Genomic DNA, 18,501 nt, shown 5'->3' with positions numbered 1-18,501 from the left:
AAACCCTTTAGTGTCCAGCCAGTTTAGCAGGTCATAAAGGACAGGTCCCAAGGAAGTGGTCATTACCACCACAATAAAGACACAGGGCCTCATTACAAGTTTTACGGTCTGAAAATAAGGGTGCCTGTAAGCTCACCGGCACCCTTGTTTCTGGATCGGCAAACTAAAAGTCTGCCTGCCAGAGCCGCTGTGCCTGACAGGTCTGACCCTGCTGGGCACAGTGGTCACGGTAGGCAGACTTGTCACAGGAGCACCCAGCTGCATAGGTTTATTTGTAGTTTCTTTATCCTGTTGAGTCCCAGGGTTAACGGGACCGAACGAAAAACACCCTCGCCTCATCTCTTCTTCTTATGGCGTCGTTCAGCCAGGTGATGGTCGATCTTGATCACATGATCTATTAAACCTTGTAGTGTCTCTGGTTCTGCACTAATTCATCTTTATACACTTCTCGGAGGCCTCTTCGGAACAGCGTCCACTGTGTAACCTCCAGCCACAGTGAGTCAGCAGCTAATTGTCAAAAACGGCTTAGGTAGATCACTAGATCTGAGTGTCCTTGTTTTAGATCCATTAATTGATTCTGAGCTGTAGCATCAAGGTCGGGTGACTGGAGTACTGCCAAAAAGGCCTTTTTGAACTCCCCAAAATCCTCCTTGTTAGTAGAGATGTACAGGGCAGCCCAGGCAAATGCACTGCCAGTTAGATTGCTCACAATGAACCAGATCTTTGCCTTGTCATGCTGAAAATGTTGCGGACAGAAGCTGAACTGTACCTTGCAGAACTCCAACTATTTACGAGGTTCCCTATCATACATTAGTGATAACACATGAGCGACAGCGCTTTCTGCAGAAGCCACTGCCGGACCTTGATGTATCGCGCCCGCAGCAGAGTATTCTCTTGTTTCAGGGCCACAAACTCCAATTTTAAGACCCGAAGTTCATCCTGTAGCTACTGGACCGCTTCCAAGGTATCAGTAATTTGCGTGCTTCTCAATCTGTCATCTTATTTAAACTATTTCCTATAAAATCAACCCTGTGATTTTCTTTTTACAAACTATAACATATTTAACGGATACCATCAGTTCATCTCTTATTAGCATTGTTAATACACAATGTAATATGAATCCACATAATAATATACCTTCTGTGAGATCTACTGATCCATATATTCGCTTAACTTAAATATATATTAATATTTTCATTTCATTTCTTATTTACTTTATTAAAACTGCCATAGAATATAGGTCAACCTGTTAATATATTGTTCATACAATTCTGCTAAATTACTGTCATACTGAATTACCGTTACTGTTAGTTGGTCCTGTGAGTTACCACAGGATTATAAGTGGTGGTAATTCCCCATGTGGGGTTCATAAGACTCCATGGGAATTTTTGACAGATTTACCGCCAGTAGAATTACTGGGCAGTAAATCCAGCATTTTGTGGAGGTAAAGTGGAGGACTGAATCAGTGGATATGCAACACAGTAATTCTGCTGGTGGTAAATCTTCAAACTTTGGCGCGGTGGGAAAAATGGTGGTAATTCCATTATTGCCCAAAAAAGTGTCAGTAACGGAATTCCCACCCCTTTTTTCCCACACTGCCATGACTTGTGATAAGACCCTTAATATATTTGTAATATTCTTGCAATGATTCTTTTGTCTGCTGATATTTTGCATTAATGTACAAGTCTCATATTCAAGCTTTATATTTCAACTGTTTCAAATTGGTAACCAGGGTGGCCTTGTTTTCAAATCCAAAATCAATTTCACTAAGAAACATTTTCTTATTCTGTGCAAAATTCATTATTCCAGATTCCTCGATTTATCCATATACTTCCTTAGGAACAAATTAATATTTTATTGGTCTGTGTTTTAATCCTTAAATAATTGGTACTTCTTATTTTAATCACAGCACTTAGGGCAAACAGAACCAGCTGAACTCTCGCTAACAGACAATTTTTAGGTACTCCCAGACATGGATGCAATCATTTGCCTTTAATCTTTTTCATTCTTTTTACAGGACTGTGGAAAAAATGAACATACCGTATATTATTGAAGGGAGTCATTTCTGTAGATATAGCATTTGTATAGAGATAAGTGAAAAGCCTTGCATTTGCCAATTTACTCTTCTCAGCAGAGCCCCTAATATTTCCTTTTTTTATACTTCTTTCTAATACCATTGAAAGTATCACTAATTTCCATACCAAGATAGTTGATTTCATTCACCAATTCAAGTTTATGGCTCGCCATGTAAAACGAGTAAAGTTTAGATTGATTCGCCAGAGTCTTGTTGGTAAAGATCATAATTTTAGTTTTCTCCATATTAACAATGAAATGATTTTTATCTGCATACTTATACGTTCTTAAATATATACATACATATACAGTAAGTTAAGGGCTCTCTGTAAAACCAACGGAAAATAATACCAAATACAATACTTGTCTGTGTACGAAGACCAAGCAATATTGCATTTTTCCCAGCTTAGCTGGTACCTAATGTGCTGTTTGTGAGATAAATAGACATTAAATAGATTTGGTGCAAGCATGCAATCCTGTATAAAGCCTTTAAAGGTTTTTGTTTTTCGAGTAAAATTATCTCTCATATTCAACCTAACATAGACATTAGTAAGTGAGTGTAGAAAATCTACATACGCAATCTAATCCTCCTCTATAAAACTTGGGAATAAGGCCACTCCTGCCATTGTACGATTGATGTCCTTTTGTGCAGCGCTTTGCCATATAAATCTCAATGAAAGAAATGCAAGAGAAAGTCATGGGAACCAAAATAGAGACAAAGGGGTAAGGAAATGAACAAAAAGGAAAGGGTGAGAGGTGGAATATGGGATAGAAACGGAAAGCCAGAGGACAGAAAAAGACAAACAGAAATAAGTAGAGAGGCAGAAAATCAATGAGGAAGAATAAGAGAGGTTAAAAAGAGTGAGGGCAAATTCCTGTATAACAGATACATAGGAGGTCTATTTTTCAACATAGTTGTTCAAGTCAAGGACAAGAGAATCAATAGACTTTGATTTGTCGACCAACTTTCCCTATACCTTATCTGAAACATGTGTAAAATTGGGTTGTCAGATAAAAACGACCTCTATATTTTCCTTAATATTAGAAAGGTACAACCTTTTTCTCAAGGAATCTAGAAGTGCTATCGTCCTATATGAAGATGGGTCAATTCTGTTCCCTTTTTTGTAAATAGGCACCAGAAATGCTTCTTGCCAAGAGTCTTGTACAATACCCTTGGCCAAGTACAGAATTCCCTGTTTGCCAGATAGTGTATGGACAATGAAATGGGACTATCTTAAAATGCTGCAGCAATGTAGGAATCCCACACAACTTCCTTAATGGGCATTAGTGTCCTCTTAGTTTTGGCTTCCAAAATATAGTTGATACTTTTCCAGAAGGCTTTTGAATCCTTCTTAGTTAACATTTTACATTTTATGCACATTAATTGTGCATCCATTGTTTGGAGGCGTTTTATTCCCTATAACATTATGCAATTAAAAAGAATTCTGTATGATACTGTTTTTCTACCATTCATTCTCTTTGCTTCTTAGCTGTAGCAATTTTATTTCTTTAAGACATCATGTTTTCTTTTCAAATTATCTCCCCACTTCCCTCAAGAAATTGGGTGGTACGATTGTGTCAAGGATGAGTCAACATAAAGTCAGGTTCTCTACAAGTATCCAACACCTTTTTAGGTTAATGTCCAAATCATACAGTTCTCAGCCTGTTCTTACAAGCCTTGTCGCTCCCTGGGACCTAATATTCTGCAAAGTAATATCTAATGAGATGGTCAACTAAGGGGTTTCCACATCTTAACAAGTACTTTTCCCCCTTGGTATCCTAAACTAAAATGTAAATGTTCCAAAGGGGAGTCAATCAAATATTTCACAAAACCTAGTCTTAAGTGTCCTACCTTAATCTAATGTAACAAAACAGAAATATTCTCCGGAAAAGGCTCTTCCAAGTTTTAGTGTATTTTGGACCATTCTTTAGTCTGCCTGCTTTCATCAGCAATCTATGGGGCTTTCCCAGTTTGCAGGCTTCTCTGGGTTCTGGAGTCAGGCCTCTATTCAGCTGCTTCTGGTAAATTAGCAGTTAATTTCCCACAGAGCTCCTTGTGGGCTGGGTGGCTTCCTCCTGGATATCTGATACTTTCAAATCTTAAAGAGATCTTGGTTTCCTCAACCTTCACTTCATGTCTTTCAAAGACCCTGGGTTTCTCAGCATTCACTCTAGGTCTCTTCCCGGCCTTGAATTTCTCAGCATTCACTTCAGGTCTCTCCCCGACCTTGAGTTTCACAGCATTCACTTAAGGTCACTCGCAGAAGCAGGGTTTCTCAGCATTCACTTTAGGTCTCACCCCGACCTTGAGTTTCTCTGCATTAACTTCACATCTCTCACAGACCTTGGGTTTCTCAGCCTTAATTTTAGGTCTCTCCCAGAATTAGGGTTTCTCAGAATTCAATTAAGGTATCTCTCCGAACTTGTGTTTCTCAGAATTCACTACAGGTCTCTTGCGTAGACCTCGGTTTCTCGGCATTCAATTTAGATCTCTCCCAGTACTTTGGTTTCTCAGCATTCGTTCCTGATACCTTCCACATCTGGGGTTTGTCTGAGTCCCCTTGCCAGGGTTTGCTAGTGGAAAGCCTCTGGCTATGACTTTCCAACTACCCCAACAGACTTTGGCTGCTCTGCTGTACCCCTCTGGTGAATCTCTCCTCCCAGAGTTTTCAGGTATGAGCAGCTCCAAGTCTCTCCTTTCAAGCACTCCAGACCTGTATTACCGACCTCAATGCAGCTGGCTTCTCAGTGTTCCTTCTTAGTACTGTCTTTCTCCAGGCAGCAGTCCTCTCTACATTACCCACTTCGGCAATCTACCTTTGTATCAAGGGGATGCATGTATTTATCTCTTCTGTATTCTCTTTGCCATACATTCACTTTGACACGTTTACCTCTTCATACATTAACTTCTTCTGTCTTTCACTTCCTGTTACATTCACTTCATTTTTACAGGGGGAGACCCCATTTAACCTCTCTTCTTTTCTAACCCATTTTCTTCCCCCTACTCCTCCTTGACCCCAACCCTAACCTTACAGCTAACCTTACCATATCCATTGTCACCTTCAATATGGAGACAAAGCAAAGGTAAGAAGAAGTAAATGCATGAAGAAGTAAATGTCTGACAAAGTGAATGTGGAAGAGGTGAGTGCAGAAGAATTATTCTGGGTGAAGAAAAGGGGGGATATCGTATTAAGAGAGCAACATCCAGCAGGTCTGTTCTCTCCAGGATTCCCTCCTCTGCTGCAATTTCCCAGCATTTTCTATACACCCTATCTGAGGAGTGTTTTCTAAAGTTCTGTTTCACAGGTTATTTCCCTTGTGGTTTTGCATTCTTTTTTGGGATTAGTTTTCTATTCTATTCTATTCTATTCTATTCTATTTAACAAAGTGCTAGCTCGCCCCTTTGACTCTTTATTCCTCCCAAAATGGCATTATTAGTCACAGACTGGTATTGGTTCATTACCTATGGTTTCTATTATTGTTAATGAGCAGCTGCAATGTTTTGAATACATCTGCAGCATGCAGCGCCATTTTGGCCTCTCAGGTTTGATACTTGACACACGCTAAAGCGTGGAGTGCGTGATCACCTGTCTGCCTGTTTTGCTATGGGTAAGTTAGTGGTGTCATTCTAACGAGGTTGAATAACACCACATGTTTGCGCACAGTCCTCTGCTAACTATTGACAATACAAGTTTTGATCCATGGATCTTATCTAAATATTAGGTTGCACAGCCCCTTATTTTGCTCGGGGGGACTCTGAATTTTTAATGCCGACATGCCCATTCAAGGATTAAAGTTCCACTGTACAAATACAAATATAACTTATTAATACCCGGCGGGGGGCGGAGGGGAGACGGTAATCGCACCGCTCTAAGCCCCCGCACGGCTGGAGGCCGCCATCTTCCCCTGCCTGGGAACCAGGTAAGTGGTCCTCCTCTCCCCTATCCACAGAATTCCTCTGAACCCCCACCCCCACTTACCTTCTTTCCAGTCCATTTCAGGAGCGGACTGGCTGGGAACACTTCTGTCCCCAGTGCATCCACTGCCGATCTGCGACAGGCCGTCATAAAAAGGGAGAAAGGACTACACGAAGTCCCTTCTCTCCTTTCCATGGCGGCCATTTTCTTTGTTCACTTTTTTTAATGACTGTCATGGAAAGATAGAAGGGACTACGTTTAGTCCGTTCTCCTGTTTCCATGGTGGGCATTTTTTTGTTTACTTTTTTCTATTGTTTTCAATGGCTGCCAAGGAAAGTTAAGTGGAATTTGTTTTCCCTTCCCCAGCGGGCATTTCTTTTCTTTTCTTTTCTGGTCTGAAACGCCAAAGCGTTTTGGAACCGAAATAAAATGGTTTTAGTACTCTGGTCTTACGGGCCAGGGAACTAATATCAACAAGCCTCTCACAGGGGGGGCATTACCACTTCGGGTAGTGCCCCGGGGGCTTCGTTATGTTCACTCGGGCCTGTAACTATGGGCCCCGGGGCATTGCCTGAAGTGGTAATGCCCCCCTGCTCGGGGTTAATTTCTTAAATAAATGCTGTGTGTAAATGATTAAAGAAATGTGTTTTAGCTGCCAACAGCATCTTTATAACATATACCTTTTAAGGGCTGATGGGGACCGAAAAAACGGATCAACATGTGATTCCATCTCTGCCCTTCCTTATAATGAATTTTTCTCTCTGACTGTCTCTGGTCGCCTTTCTTTCTTGCTCTAGCTCCCTTTCTCTCCTTCTCTATTTACAACTTTTCCCCACTTAGGCCTTCTCTATTCACACTCCCTCTGTCTGCCTTTTACTCACTTATTTTGGTCTCTCTCACTTCTTTGTGTATCTGACCCATGTTCCCTTATTCGCTGGCTCAGGCACTTTTTGTTTTTCTCTCTCCTTCTGTCTCCCGCTCCTCTGTGCTGTGTTGTGATGCCCTCACTCTTTCTAACATCTCTTATTCTTGCTCATCTATTTTCTGCCTCTCTCCTTATTTTTGTTTGTCTTTTTCTCTCCTCTGGTTTTCTCTTTCTATGCCATATTCCACTGCTCATTCTTTCCTTTTTCTTCATTTCCTTACTGCTTTATCTCTATTTTGGTCCCCCTGACTGTCTCTTGCATTTCATTGAGATTTCAGCTGTAGAATGCAACGTTAAATACATCTGTAGTTCAAATAGGATTTGAAAATAAAATTGTTGCTAGGGAAGGGGAATCACGAATATCAAGAGGAAGAGCAGTCTAGTGTTTAGGGGTCAAAAGTGAAAGTGAGCTAAAACGAGATTGACCACAGGGAGGTTTAGGAACAGTGAGAAGTAATTAAGATTTAGAGTGAGATGAATGTTCTAAGGAAACCAAGGATGAGAGGTTGGGTGGTGCGAGTCCTTAGTCGCATTTGTATGCAACGCAGAGGGATTGAAAAAGGCAAAAATCAAAGGAAAGCTAGATAGAAAGTAGAGAAGAGGAGACAGAGGCGTGGAGAGAAAGGTGGAAGAGAAGTCAGATGGCCGAATTTAAATATGATGAAGAGGAGTAGGTTGATAAGTAGGTAGCCCAATTAGGAGAGCAGAACAGTAATCAAGTTGTGAGAAAACGAGGAAGGCTGAAAGAAGATGCTTAATTCCGTGAAAGGAAAGCAAGGGGTTTCTAGATATGGTAGAGGAAGCGTCTGAAATTGCTGAGAGCTATTTATCTCCTCCTTTTACAACGGTGAGTCTGGTTAGCTTTAGACCAACAGCTACCAGGAACTCCATTTGGCTACTGAGGCAAACTTGTGCCATGCTACCTATGTGGCATTAACTTTCTGTATCTGAGGATGAGTGTAAAGAGCTATTAGAGAAATCTAGAAGAAAGTTAAAGCATAATGAATTGTATACCGCATTTCACATGCAAGTTAGATTTGCAGCACACTAGTTGCTAGCTCCTGGTTCTTTAGGGGTAGCTCGAGCCTACTAGGTGATGGCCGATACCCAGGAGCAAGTTTGAGCTCCTGCTCATGAAATCTTAATTCCGACCCCTGAGAGATAAAAACGACAGGTACAGGGATGTGAAAAGAGCATGAGAGTAGCGTTAAAGAGGACAGCAAGATTCCGAGTAGAGGAGGAACTAGGAAGGGAGGAGGGAAGGAAGAGGCTATGAGTAGGATTAGGAAGTAGAGCAGGACAATAAAGAACTTCGGTTTAGCGGATTCAGGGGGCAAAAATCAGATATCATCCACGCTTCTTTCCCTCTTCTTTTTATTACATCCCTATATTTCTCCCTTTTTGTTATTTTTCATTATATGTCCCCTCTTATCTCGCTTACTCTTCTCTCTCTAGCCTGGCCCCTAAATCTCAATCATCCATCGCTTCATGTTTTTTCTTACCCTGTTGCTCTGCCTCTGTTTGCCCCTCCCCCTAAATCACTTTCTAACCCTTCCATCCTGCTCTCTCAAACAGGGAAATAACGATCAAGTGACCATTTCAAGCACCCTCCGTTTGGCAGTCCAGCATGATGGCTCAATATCCAACATGAGCCAGGCGATACCCTTCTCCTGCAGCTTTCAGCTGAAGAAATTTGGGTAGGTCCCTCGAGAACCTGTGTGTCTGTGTGCTGTGTGTGTGCTCACCTTTGGCCTTGTGGGTCGTTAGACAGCTAGTTCTTCCCTTTTCTCACTGGGGCATGTCATTGTGTAGCTTAGTTCTCTGCTAGTCCTAGGTCATTGGCACTTTAGTATGCAATGTCCTGGGCTCGGATGCATGGTTCTTTCATCTTCTTACAGTCGTGGGTGTCGGGTGTCTGTGGTAGTTTACCTAAGTCCTTCTCATGGCCAGAGTCTCTGCTACTTAAGTTCTGGTCCTTCTGTGTCTCCTTCTTTCACAAAGTTTGTGATGCTTTTGTTTTCTTCTGGCTTCGGCCCTGTGAAATGTTTCTTTTCTTCAAGCCCCAGGTTTGTCATTTTTGTTCAGTTCCCTTTTCACCCTTTTCTGTATCTGTCTAATTCAGTTCCAACCTTGTCTTCTGCTACTTTAGTTCAGTTCCCTCCTTATCTTCTGCTACTTTAGTTCAGTTCCCTCCTTATCTTCTGCTACTTTAGTTCAGTTCCCTCCTTGTCTTCTGCTCTTTAGTTCAGTTTTCTCTTTCTCTTTGTTTTGGCTGGTGGTGCTTTAGTTCGATGTTTATGCCCCTCCTTCATCTTTCCCAAGGTTTGCGGTGATGTAATGGTCTTCTGGCTTTGTGTCTGTGGGCCGTAGATTTGTCGCAGTTTAGTCCAATTCTCGTTTGGTTCTGAGCCTGTAGTACTTTCCTGCAGTTCCTTCTGACACCCTCTGAGTTTGGGATTGTTTAACTAAGTTCTCCCCTGGCCCTGGTTCTGTGGTTATTATGTGTAATACCCTACATCCCTTCTGGACTTTAGTTCAGTTCTACTAGGATATACCTGTTGTATTTGGTAATGCCCCTTTTCATAGCATGCTGGTTTCATCGAATCACATTCCACTCTAAGTACGTTGCTGCATTTTGCTGCAAATTTGCAGATTGGGGGTAGGTTTGGGTATTTACAACGGTGTGGAGGGGAAGGGCGCATGCAGGAATCTGTCCCCACACCCGTGCTAAAATGTGGTAAAACAACGAATTTGGTGAAATGGGATCCAATGAAATTCCTGCGATTAAATCACACAGGACCTTGTCATTTAGATCAATTCCCATGTGGCCCTGTGTCTGTGGTATTTATTAGGTTGCATCCCTTCTGTTTCTGGGCTCGTGGTACTTTAGTTCAGTACTCGCCTAGTTTTAGGTCTGCAGTGCTTCAGTCATGTGTCTTCTGACTCTGGGTCTATGGTACTTCAGTACAGATTTTGCCTGGCTATAGGTCAGTGGTATTTAAGCCTTTTCTCTTCTGGCCCTTGGTCTTTATTTCAGTTTTCAATCAGCCATGGGTCTGTAGTACTTTCGTTGAGGTTTCACCTGCTCATAGGTTTGTAATATTTTAGTCATTTGGATATTTATTTCAGATCTTGCTTGGTCATGAGTCTGTAGTATGTTAGTTTGCTTCTCTTCCGGCCTGGATGTGTGGTACTTTAGTTCACATCTCTCCTGGTTGTGGGTCGGAGGCCTTTCCGTCATGTCTCTTCTGGCCCTGGGTCTGTGCTACCTTAGTTCCTTTCCACCACATGGCTCTGTGGTTCTTTAGTTTGCTTGGTGCTTTATAGGTTTCTTCTGGATCTGTTATCTTCACTCAATACATCACATTCTCTCTCATTTTGTAGAGTGTCCAGCATTGTGGTGGCATCACGAGGTGACAGATACACGGCTGGAATATCAGTGTACTCTGATGCTGCTTACACAGTTCCCGACCCCCACCTGGCGGCTGCAAATTTTGTCCCGGGCAGTACACTGTACGTGAAGGTGGCGTTGACCAGTCCCAGTGATCCCCTTGTTGCTTTGGTGCTGTATTCTTGCAATGCTACCATCACTTTACCAGCTATCACAGAGATTCACCTCATCGAACACGGGTGAGTGCTAGCATGAAAGAGCTGAGGTAGGAGCGGCGCTTTGAAGTTTCGGGATTGACAAGAAGGGCCTTCAGACTGGAGTTGGGCGCATGGTTGTGGAGAGGGTGGCATGGCTGTGGACGATTATTGCTGCTGCTTTAGCATGGCGGATTGTCTTAGTAAGTTCTGAGAGTTCAGCGTTACTAGCTGACTTTTTGGCATGGGGTTTAAGTTATTGGGTTTGGGTTTTATAGTCACTCTCAGAATGCAGACTGCTTGTTTAGGTCCCCATTTCAGTGGGTCTCCTGCCCTTAAAGCCACTGGCACTACAAATTCTACCGACATTTCCTAATCTGTATGTCTGCCTTGCCCTTGCACGTGTACTTTGTTTCCTTCCTTATGTTGGAAGCTCAACCTGGAGCAAAGGTCTGGGAACTTAACTAGAGCTGGAACGAACAACAAGCACAGCAACTGCTCACAGTCTGCAACGTTTCACTTCCTGCAGCACACCGGTTGCCGAATCGCTGATTACAACGATCATAGAGAATGGGAACTCCAGCCAAGCGCGCTTTTCCTTTGAGGTTTCTGAAGATTTACATCGCGCAGAAGAATTTTCCCTGTACTGCCAAGTCTTCTTGTGTGTCAAGAGCGGTGGAGACTGTCTGAGAGTGAGTATCCCTGGGTGTGACCTTCAGATCTCCTCCATAAAACGGTCCCCTGATCCTTCTCCTTCATTGCTGCTCCATTAGGTACTAGAGCGATCTAGGTATTGGGTCTATTGTTTGACCAACAATTGGTCGAATTGTTTTAGCTCGAATTGTTTTGCTTGAATGCCCCTTCCCCCCCCCCCAAATATAGATGGAGAATTGAATCAGGGTTAGGAGATACTGGTGGTTAAAAGAATGACATAGAATTATTTCAATTTTAAAAAGATTTGGGCAAAAACATTCGAGCGAAACAAATTCGGCCAAAAAAAAAACAGCATTAGACATACATTTGGTATCTATTTCCATCCCTCTTGTTCTAACAGTCTTTCTTCGAGAGCCACCTCTGGTCTATACGGCAGAAGGCATTTTCCTTCCTCCCCCCGCCAGAGCTTTATCTGTCCCACAATGGAGAAGGCCACCTCCATAGCCCTCAACCTAGAGGTCCATACTGTGGAGATGTGTCCCCATCCCTCACACTACACTACTCTCCTTCCACCCTCATCGCAGTCAACTGGTGCGATGTTACAGCCAACATTGAACCTTTTTTCCTTTTCTGTTGCTAGTCACAGAACCGTAAGAGAAGATCGGCCTTGAGCAATGACGGAGCGGAAGACTGGGTTGTGTCCCACAGCACGTACCGGCGCATACGTGAGTAATGTTAATAATTATAACAATGATTCACAAGTCCCTTCACTGTGAGTGTCAGTGGGTATTACTGCTCTAGTGTTAAAAAGGAAGGACGTGTAATCAACCCAGTTGGATCAGTTGGATCAGTTGGTTCTGAAGCCAGGCACGGCTGCTGAAGCCAATTCAGTTCCGAGTGATGCCCCTGAAGTCACAGCGTGATTGGGTACAGATGTCCTAGAAGGCGGTACAGGACAGACAAGTGGATCATATTCCCATCACAGGCCTCTTTCACTGTTGGTTTGATTTGGACAGTACATTCTCACAGTCTCCGGGCCTCATTATGGGTTTTGCGGAATCACCTCTGTTAAAGCCACCAAACTGAATTACAGCTATCACATGCTGTAACAATGTGGTAATGGTCCATGTGATTTAGCATCCTGCGGACTCACTGGTTTGCCCCATTTTGGGGTTCCTAGTGGAATCCACTGGCGTCATGCGGTATAACTGCATTTTTTAATACAATACTACCAGGATCAAATCACCACCATTACCACATGTATGTGGAGGTAATTACCTCTATTCAAATGCAGGTGTTTTTTCTATGTTTTGGTACCAAAACCCACCTGTCTTCATAAAAACAACAGGAGCACACCTGGAAATATAGGACATGTCTTTTTTGTGGCTGGTGCTTGACACGGGTGGCATAATGCACACATTGGCTACACAAAAAGCCTTCAATGAGAGCAATGGAATTAGGCAATGTGACAGTTTGTTGCTCTATTTCAGGAGCAGATGGCCCTCCCCTGTAGACACACCCTACCTAGCACCATCAACCACGTCCAAAGGAAAACCAGAGTGAATAGTCTCAGATGGGTGCAAGCTCTGTAGTCACACCATACCTAGCACCATCACCCATGTGCAAATAAACACCAGAGTGTATAGTTTCAGATGGGTGCAAGCTCAGTAGAAACTCCCTACCTAGCACCATCAACCACGTCCAAAGGAAAACCAGAGTGAATAATTTCAAATGGGTGCAAGCTCTGTAGCCATGCCATACCTATCACCATCACCCACTTCCAAAGAAACACCAGAGTGAATAGATTCAGATGGGTGCAAGCTCTGTAGACACACCATACCAATCACCTATGTCCAAATAAACACAGGAGTGAATAGTTTCTCATGGGTGAAAGCTCTGTAGACACACCATACCTAGCACCATCAACCACGTCCAAGGAAAAACCAGAGTGAATAGTTTCAGACAGGTGCAATCTCTGTAGACACGCCCTATCTAGCACCGTCAACCCCGTCCAGAGGAAAACCAGAGTGAATAGTTTCAGATGGGTGCAAGCTCTATAGGCACACCATACGTAGCACCATCAACCACGTCCAAAGAAAAACCAGAGTGAATAGATATAGATGGGTTCAAGCTCTGTAGACACGCCCTACCTAGTACCATCAGCCACTTCCAAAGAAAAACCAGAGTGAATATAAATGGGTGCAAGCTCTGTAGACACACCCTACCTAGCACCGTCAACCACGACCAAAGTAAAACCATACTGAATAGTTTCAGATGGGTGCAAGCTCTGTAGATACGCCCTACAAAGCACCATCAACCACGTCCAAAGGAAAACCAGAGAGAATAGTTTCAGACAGTGGTCGAAGTGGGCAGGAGCGGTCGGGAGCGGTGCTCCTCTACTTCTTTAATTAAGTTTTACCATTCTTATACTTTTATTTTAAAAAGAAACCGTTCCGGAACGGTTTGGTTTTAAAATAAAAGTGTAGGAAGAGGTTGGAACTTGCACTTTCAGTGCACTGCACAGGACATTTCCTCAAAGAGAAGGTATATGTGTTTTGTGGTTTTTATTGTGCATGGGAGAGAGTGCGGCGATGGGGTCTGTGGGGAGCCGTGCAGGCCAGTAGCGAACATAGTTCCACTACTTCTTTTCACATACTTCGACCACTGTTTTCAGATGGGCGCAAGTTCTGTAGACACGCACTACCTAGCACCATCAACCACGTCCAAAGGAAAACCAGAGTGAATAGTTTCAGAAGGGTACAAGCTGTGTAGACATGCCCTTCCTAGCACCGTCAACCACATCCAAAGGAAAACCAGAGTGAATAGTTTCAGATGGGTGCAAGCTCCGCAGACCCAACATACCTATCACCATCACCCACGTCCAAATAAACACAGGAGTGATTAGCTTCAGATGGGTGCAAGCTCTGTAGACACGCCCTACCTAGCACCATCAACCACGTTCAAAGGAAAACCAGAGTGAATAGTTTCAGATGGGCGCAAGCTCTGTAGACACGCCCTACCTAGCATCGTCAACCACGTCCAAAGGAAAACCAGAGTGAACAGTTTCAGATGGGTGCAAGCTCTGTAGACATGCCCTACCTAGCATAGTCAAACACGCCCAAAGGAAAACCAGAGTGAATAGTTTCAGATGGGTGCAAGCTCTGTAGGTACGCCCTACCAAGCACCATCACCCACATCCAAAGAAAAACCAGAGTGAATAGTTTCAGATGGGTGCAAGCTCTGTAGACACGACCTACCAAGCACCATCAACTACGTCCAAAGAAAATCCAGAGTGAATAGTTTCAGACAGGTGCAAGCTCTGTAGACACGCCCTACATAGTGCCATCAACCACGTCCAAAGGAAAACCAGAGTGAATAGTTTCAGATGGGTGCAAGCTCTATAGACACACCACACCTAGCACCATCAACCATGGCCAAAGAAAAACTAGAGTGAATAGTTTCAGATGGGTGCAAGCTCTATAGACATGCCCTACCTAACACCATCAAACCCGCCCAAAGGAAAACTGGAGTGAATAGTTTCAAATGGGTGCAAGCTCTATAGCCACACCATATGTAGCACCATCAACCACGTCCAAAGAAAAACCAGAGTGAATAGGTATAGATGGGTGCAAGCTCTGTAGACACACCCTTCCTAGCACCATCAACCACGTCCAAAGAAAAACCAGAGTGAATAGATATAGATGGGCGCAAGCTCTGTAGACACGCCCTACCTAGCACCATCAACCACGTCCAAAGGAAAACCAGAGTGAACAGTTTCAGATGGGTGGACGCTCTGGATATGCACCCTACCTAGCACCATCACCACTTCTAAAGAAAAACCAGAATGAATAGTTTCAGATGGTTGCAAGCTCTATAGGCACGCCATACCTAGTACCATCAACCACGTCCAAAGAAAAACTAGAGTGAATAGTTTCAGATGGGTGCAAGCTCTATAGGCACACCCTACTTAGTACCATCAACCACGTCCAAAGAAAAACTAGAGTGAATAGTTTCAGATGGGTGAAAGCTCTGTAGACACGTCCTACCTATCACCATCAGCCACATCCAAAAGAAAACCAAAGTCAATAGTTTCAGATGGGTGCAAGCTCTGTAGACATGCCCTACCTAGCATAGTCAACCACGTCCAAAGGAAAACCAGAGTGAATAGTTTCAGATGGGTGCCAGCTCTATAGACACACCATACGTAGCACCATCAATCACGTCCAAAGGAAAACGAGGGTGAATAGTTTCCGATGGGCGCTGTTTTGCGCCGCGTCTTTGCCGCCACAGATTGTGGTGATGCATACTTTGGATGAAACAACCCTTTATTGGCCCAGGGAGATTAACAGCAGCATTCAGATGCCGACTGGTCTACAAGGAAATCGGGAGATTTCTCGACAGCTGCATATATTAGGAGCGCTTCAGGCAGTGTGCCTCGAATTACTATGCATATGTAATTAAAGAGGATGCATTATATGAAAAATAAATGTTATAAATCTTTTTCCCTGGAAAAGGTAGTAACCAATAACTTCTTCGTCGAAGAAGATATGCTACTTGCCTGATATTAAAGGTGATTTTGCTGCTTTGGTGGGAAGTATTATGCTGTATTTGGCGAGCCACACCGTGTTGTAAAAGCCTGGATCCCACGTCAAAGGCCCTTGCCATTTAGGCAGGGCTGATTACCATCCGGTATGGCTCAGCAAACACACCTTTATGGCCTAAATACAATCGCGCATTATGTAGCACCTAACATAATTGATACCTGGAACATCCAGATGCAACAAAACATTTTTCGCTGACCAGGTTACAGTGCAATGGATTAAGGATTGAGGATGGATTAAGGAAGGAAAGAGAGTAAAAATACCATCAATGCTAAAGAAAATACCAATATTCAAGCTAATGCTCTCAGATTAATAATAGAAAACCACAACAGGTGCATTGACTCGCTGAGTCATCATATCAACTTGCAACATTATGAAGTTACACTGTTTTACAAACAACAAATGACATACAACATGTGTCTACAATGGTTAATTCAAGGCTACAAATGAAACCACTCCAAGTTAAGGATTAGCTTTGCATCATACAGTAGCTAGCACGGTCACTAAACAGGCATTTGTGCACGTGGGAGTGATTTTTGTATACGCACATTTAATGGAAACTAGGCTTCTGAACAGCACAAATATTGTGTAGGTTTGCCCCAGAGTCGTTTATCAAATATAAAAGAGAGGCAATAGAAAATGTGAAGGTGTGGTATCCTGTTAAAAATGACAGGCTATCCAGATGCTAAGGATCGCCTCGCATAGGATGGCACAAGGTTATGTGGATCCAGTTCGTGAATTTCATGGTGCCCCTCACGCCTAAAAGCAGGCACTATCCAGTCTTGTGAGCTGGAACATGCCCTGGGGAGCAGGGGGGACTGACCTATGAGGGACGGTGGAGATGTCCTGGTAGGCCTCTGCACCCTGGGCCTATTTTGTGTGTTCAAATCTTTAATTTCCAAATGTTCTCAGAGGAAAAGGGTTGGGCTTGCTGAAAATGTGTAATATGGGGCCACTTTGAGAATGATTTCCAGGGCCCCTTTTGGTTCCCAGTCCACCCCTGAGGATGCAGCCGCTGGGAGATCTGCTAGCACATTTTGTTGGTACTCATGCTGGGAAATTCACATTTTCTACTAGGGTATTTTTTTTTGTAAAATCAGTGACATTCTCAGTGGAAGTCTAATGGAACACACATTGGTTTTACTATTAGGAGTTGTGGATGTTCAGGATGCCTACACACTAACTTTTTCCCCAGAGCAAACCAATAGCAAATCTTTTGGCGGGTCCTGGGATTTTGATTGCCGTCTGGTGGGAACATTCTGATGTCCTCCCATGTATGGAATGTATGTATGTGCTGAGTTGTATGTATGTCCTGAGTTTTATGCAGCAGAGACCTAGCAAGGCGTTATAGTAGTAAAGGAAAAAAGTATAATATTGAGGGTATAATTGGAAGGATATGGAGAGAGGGATGCAGAGGCTTGCGGGGAGAGGATTCAGGGAGTTAGGGAGGAAAACTGAACATAGCAATCATTCATGTATTTGTTGATCAACAACTGTACTCCCATTGAACCTATATCTGTGGGACCCTGGCGTAATCTGTCCTTCTAAACTCCCTGGATCTGAATCAGCAAATGCCTCTTTTGCTTTTTCTGAGAGAGGAAGCAAAGTCCGCTCTTTAATGCCCCCAGAAAACACAAAAACCAGCAAAGTCATTCAGCAACTCCTTCTACGCGTTTCTAGTCTTTTTCAATGACAATATTTACCAGCTTTAGAAAACAACCCAGAATACACGTTTTCCGTCTTTTTCTTTAGGATATGACACTCACGATGAAAGTCACTTACCTTGATTTTCAATAAATTTTAGTTTGCTTTAACGGGATAAAATCGACCAAACTGTCGCCCTCTGTCTATCGAGCGAAGCTAAGTTCCATACATTTTGAAAGGTTTATGGATCGTTTTTTTTCCCTCTGTTGATGGTGAGGAGAATTAAGAATTCACATCTTTACATACAATGCAAATTCTTCCTGTACTGAAATAAATCAGGTGATAGCCGTTCTAGGCTTTATGTCATCAAAGTCTCAGAGGATGTCTTAATGCATATGTCAAGGTCAGTATCCTGACCATAGCCAAAAAAGTGATGGGTGGAAGGTTTTGAATAAATCTATGCAACTGGCACTGCTCTGGGCAACCTTCCACTCCACTGTTTTTTAGGCCGTATGCGCCATTGAAAAAAGAGGTCCAGTCATATGCAAATCAGTCAGGTACTGCCAGAATTGGGTGCAACCCAGCCCAAACTGCTAATCCAGGTCCCTCCTGCACAGAAACACAAGTAACCCCAGACATGTTTCGGCCTTGTTGGGCATCATCAGCGAGGAGCAGCTTGGTTCCCTATGCGCAACAAGCATGTCTGGGTGTACCCTCTCGCACAGGGAGACAAACTATAAGCAAAAAAGTGATGGGTGGAAGGTTTTGAATACATCTGAACCACTGGCACTGCTCTGTGCAACCTTCCATACCACCGTCTTTCAGCCTGTCTGCACCATTGCAAAAAGGGTCCCTGTCAGGTCCCAGCTTCTGATCCTGCAAAGGTTGAAGAGGAACCCTACTAACCACTATGAGGTTGTGGATTCAGCGAGTTTTAGTGACTACTGCTGAGCCCACAACACTGGGGGTAAAGGGGTAGTGGATTAAACAATAAATGACAGGACTTTGCTCATGGCTCTCTCCCTTGGATCTCCAATCGTGAACTGTATACCTAGAAACCAAATACATAGGGTTAATAACTTAACTTCTTACCTCCTGCTCT

The 18,501-nt window shown here is 43.3% G+C and overlaps 1 protein-coding gene across 1 annotated transcript in view; it reads left to right on the top strand.

Annotated features, from left to right (window-relative positions):
- The window catches only part of LOC138503273 (uromodulin-like), a 133,470-nt gene that overhangs the window by 106,013 nt on the left and 8,956 nt on the right, over positions 1-18,501 (top strand). Inside the window, exons 9-12 of the mRNA XM_069622876.1 lie at positions 8,491-8,612; positions 10,300-10,545; positions 11,030-11,192; positions 11,795-11,879. Coding sequence (XP_069478977.1) covers positions 8,491-8,612; positions 10,300-10,545; positions 11,030-11,192; positions 11,795-11,879 — 616 coding nt within the window. The remainder of the gene's footprint in view (positions 1-8,490; positions 8,613-10,299; positions 10,546-11,029; positions 11,193-11,794; positions 11,880-18,501) is intronic.

This window comes from Ambystoma mexicanum, chromosome 11 (assembly GCF_040938575.1).
Source record: "Ambystoma mexicanum isolate Mex_15411 chromosome 11, UKY_AmexF1_1, whole genome shotgun sequence".
NCBI classification, from domain to species: domain Eukaryota; kingdom Metazoa; phylum Chordata; class Amphibia; order Caudata; family Ambystomatidae; genus Ambystoma; species Ambystoma mexicanum.
The sequence above is the reverse complement of the archived record's forward strand: the minus strand, read 5'-3'. Positions and strand labels throughout refer to the sequence as shown.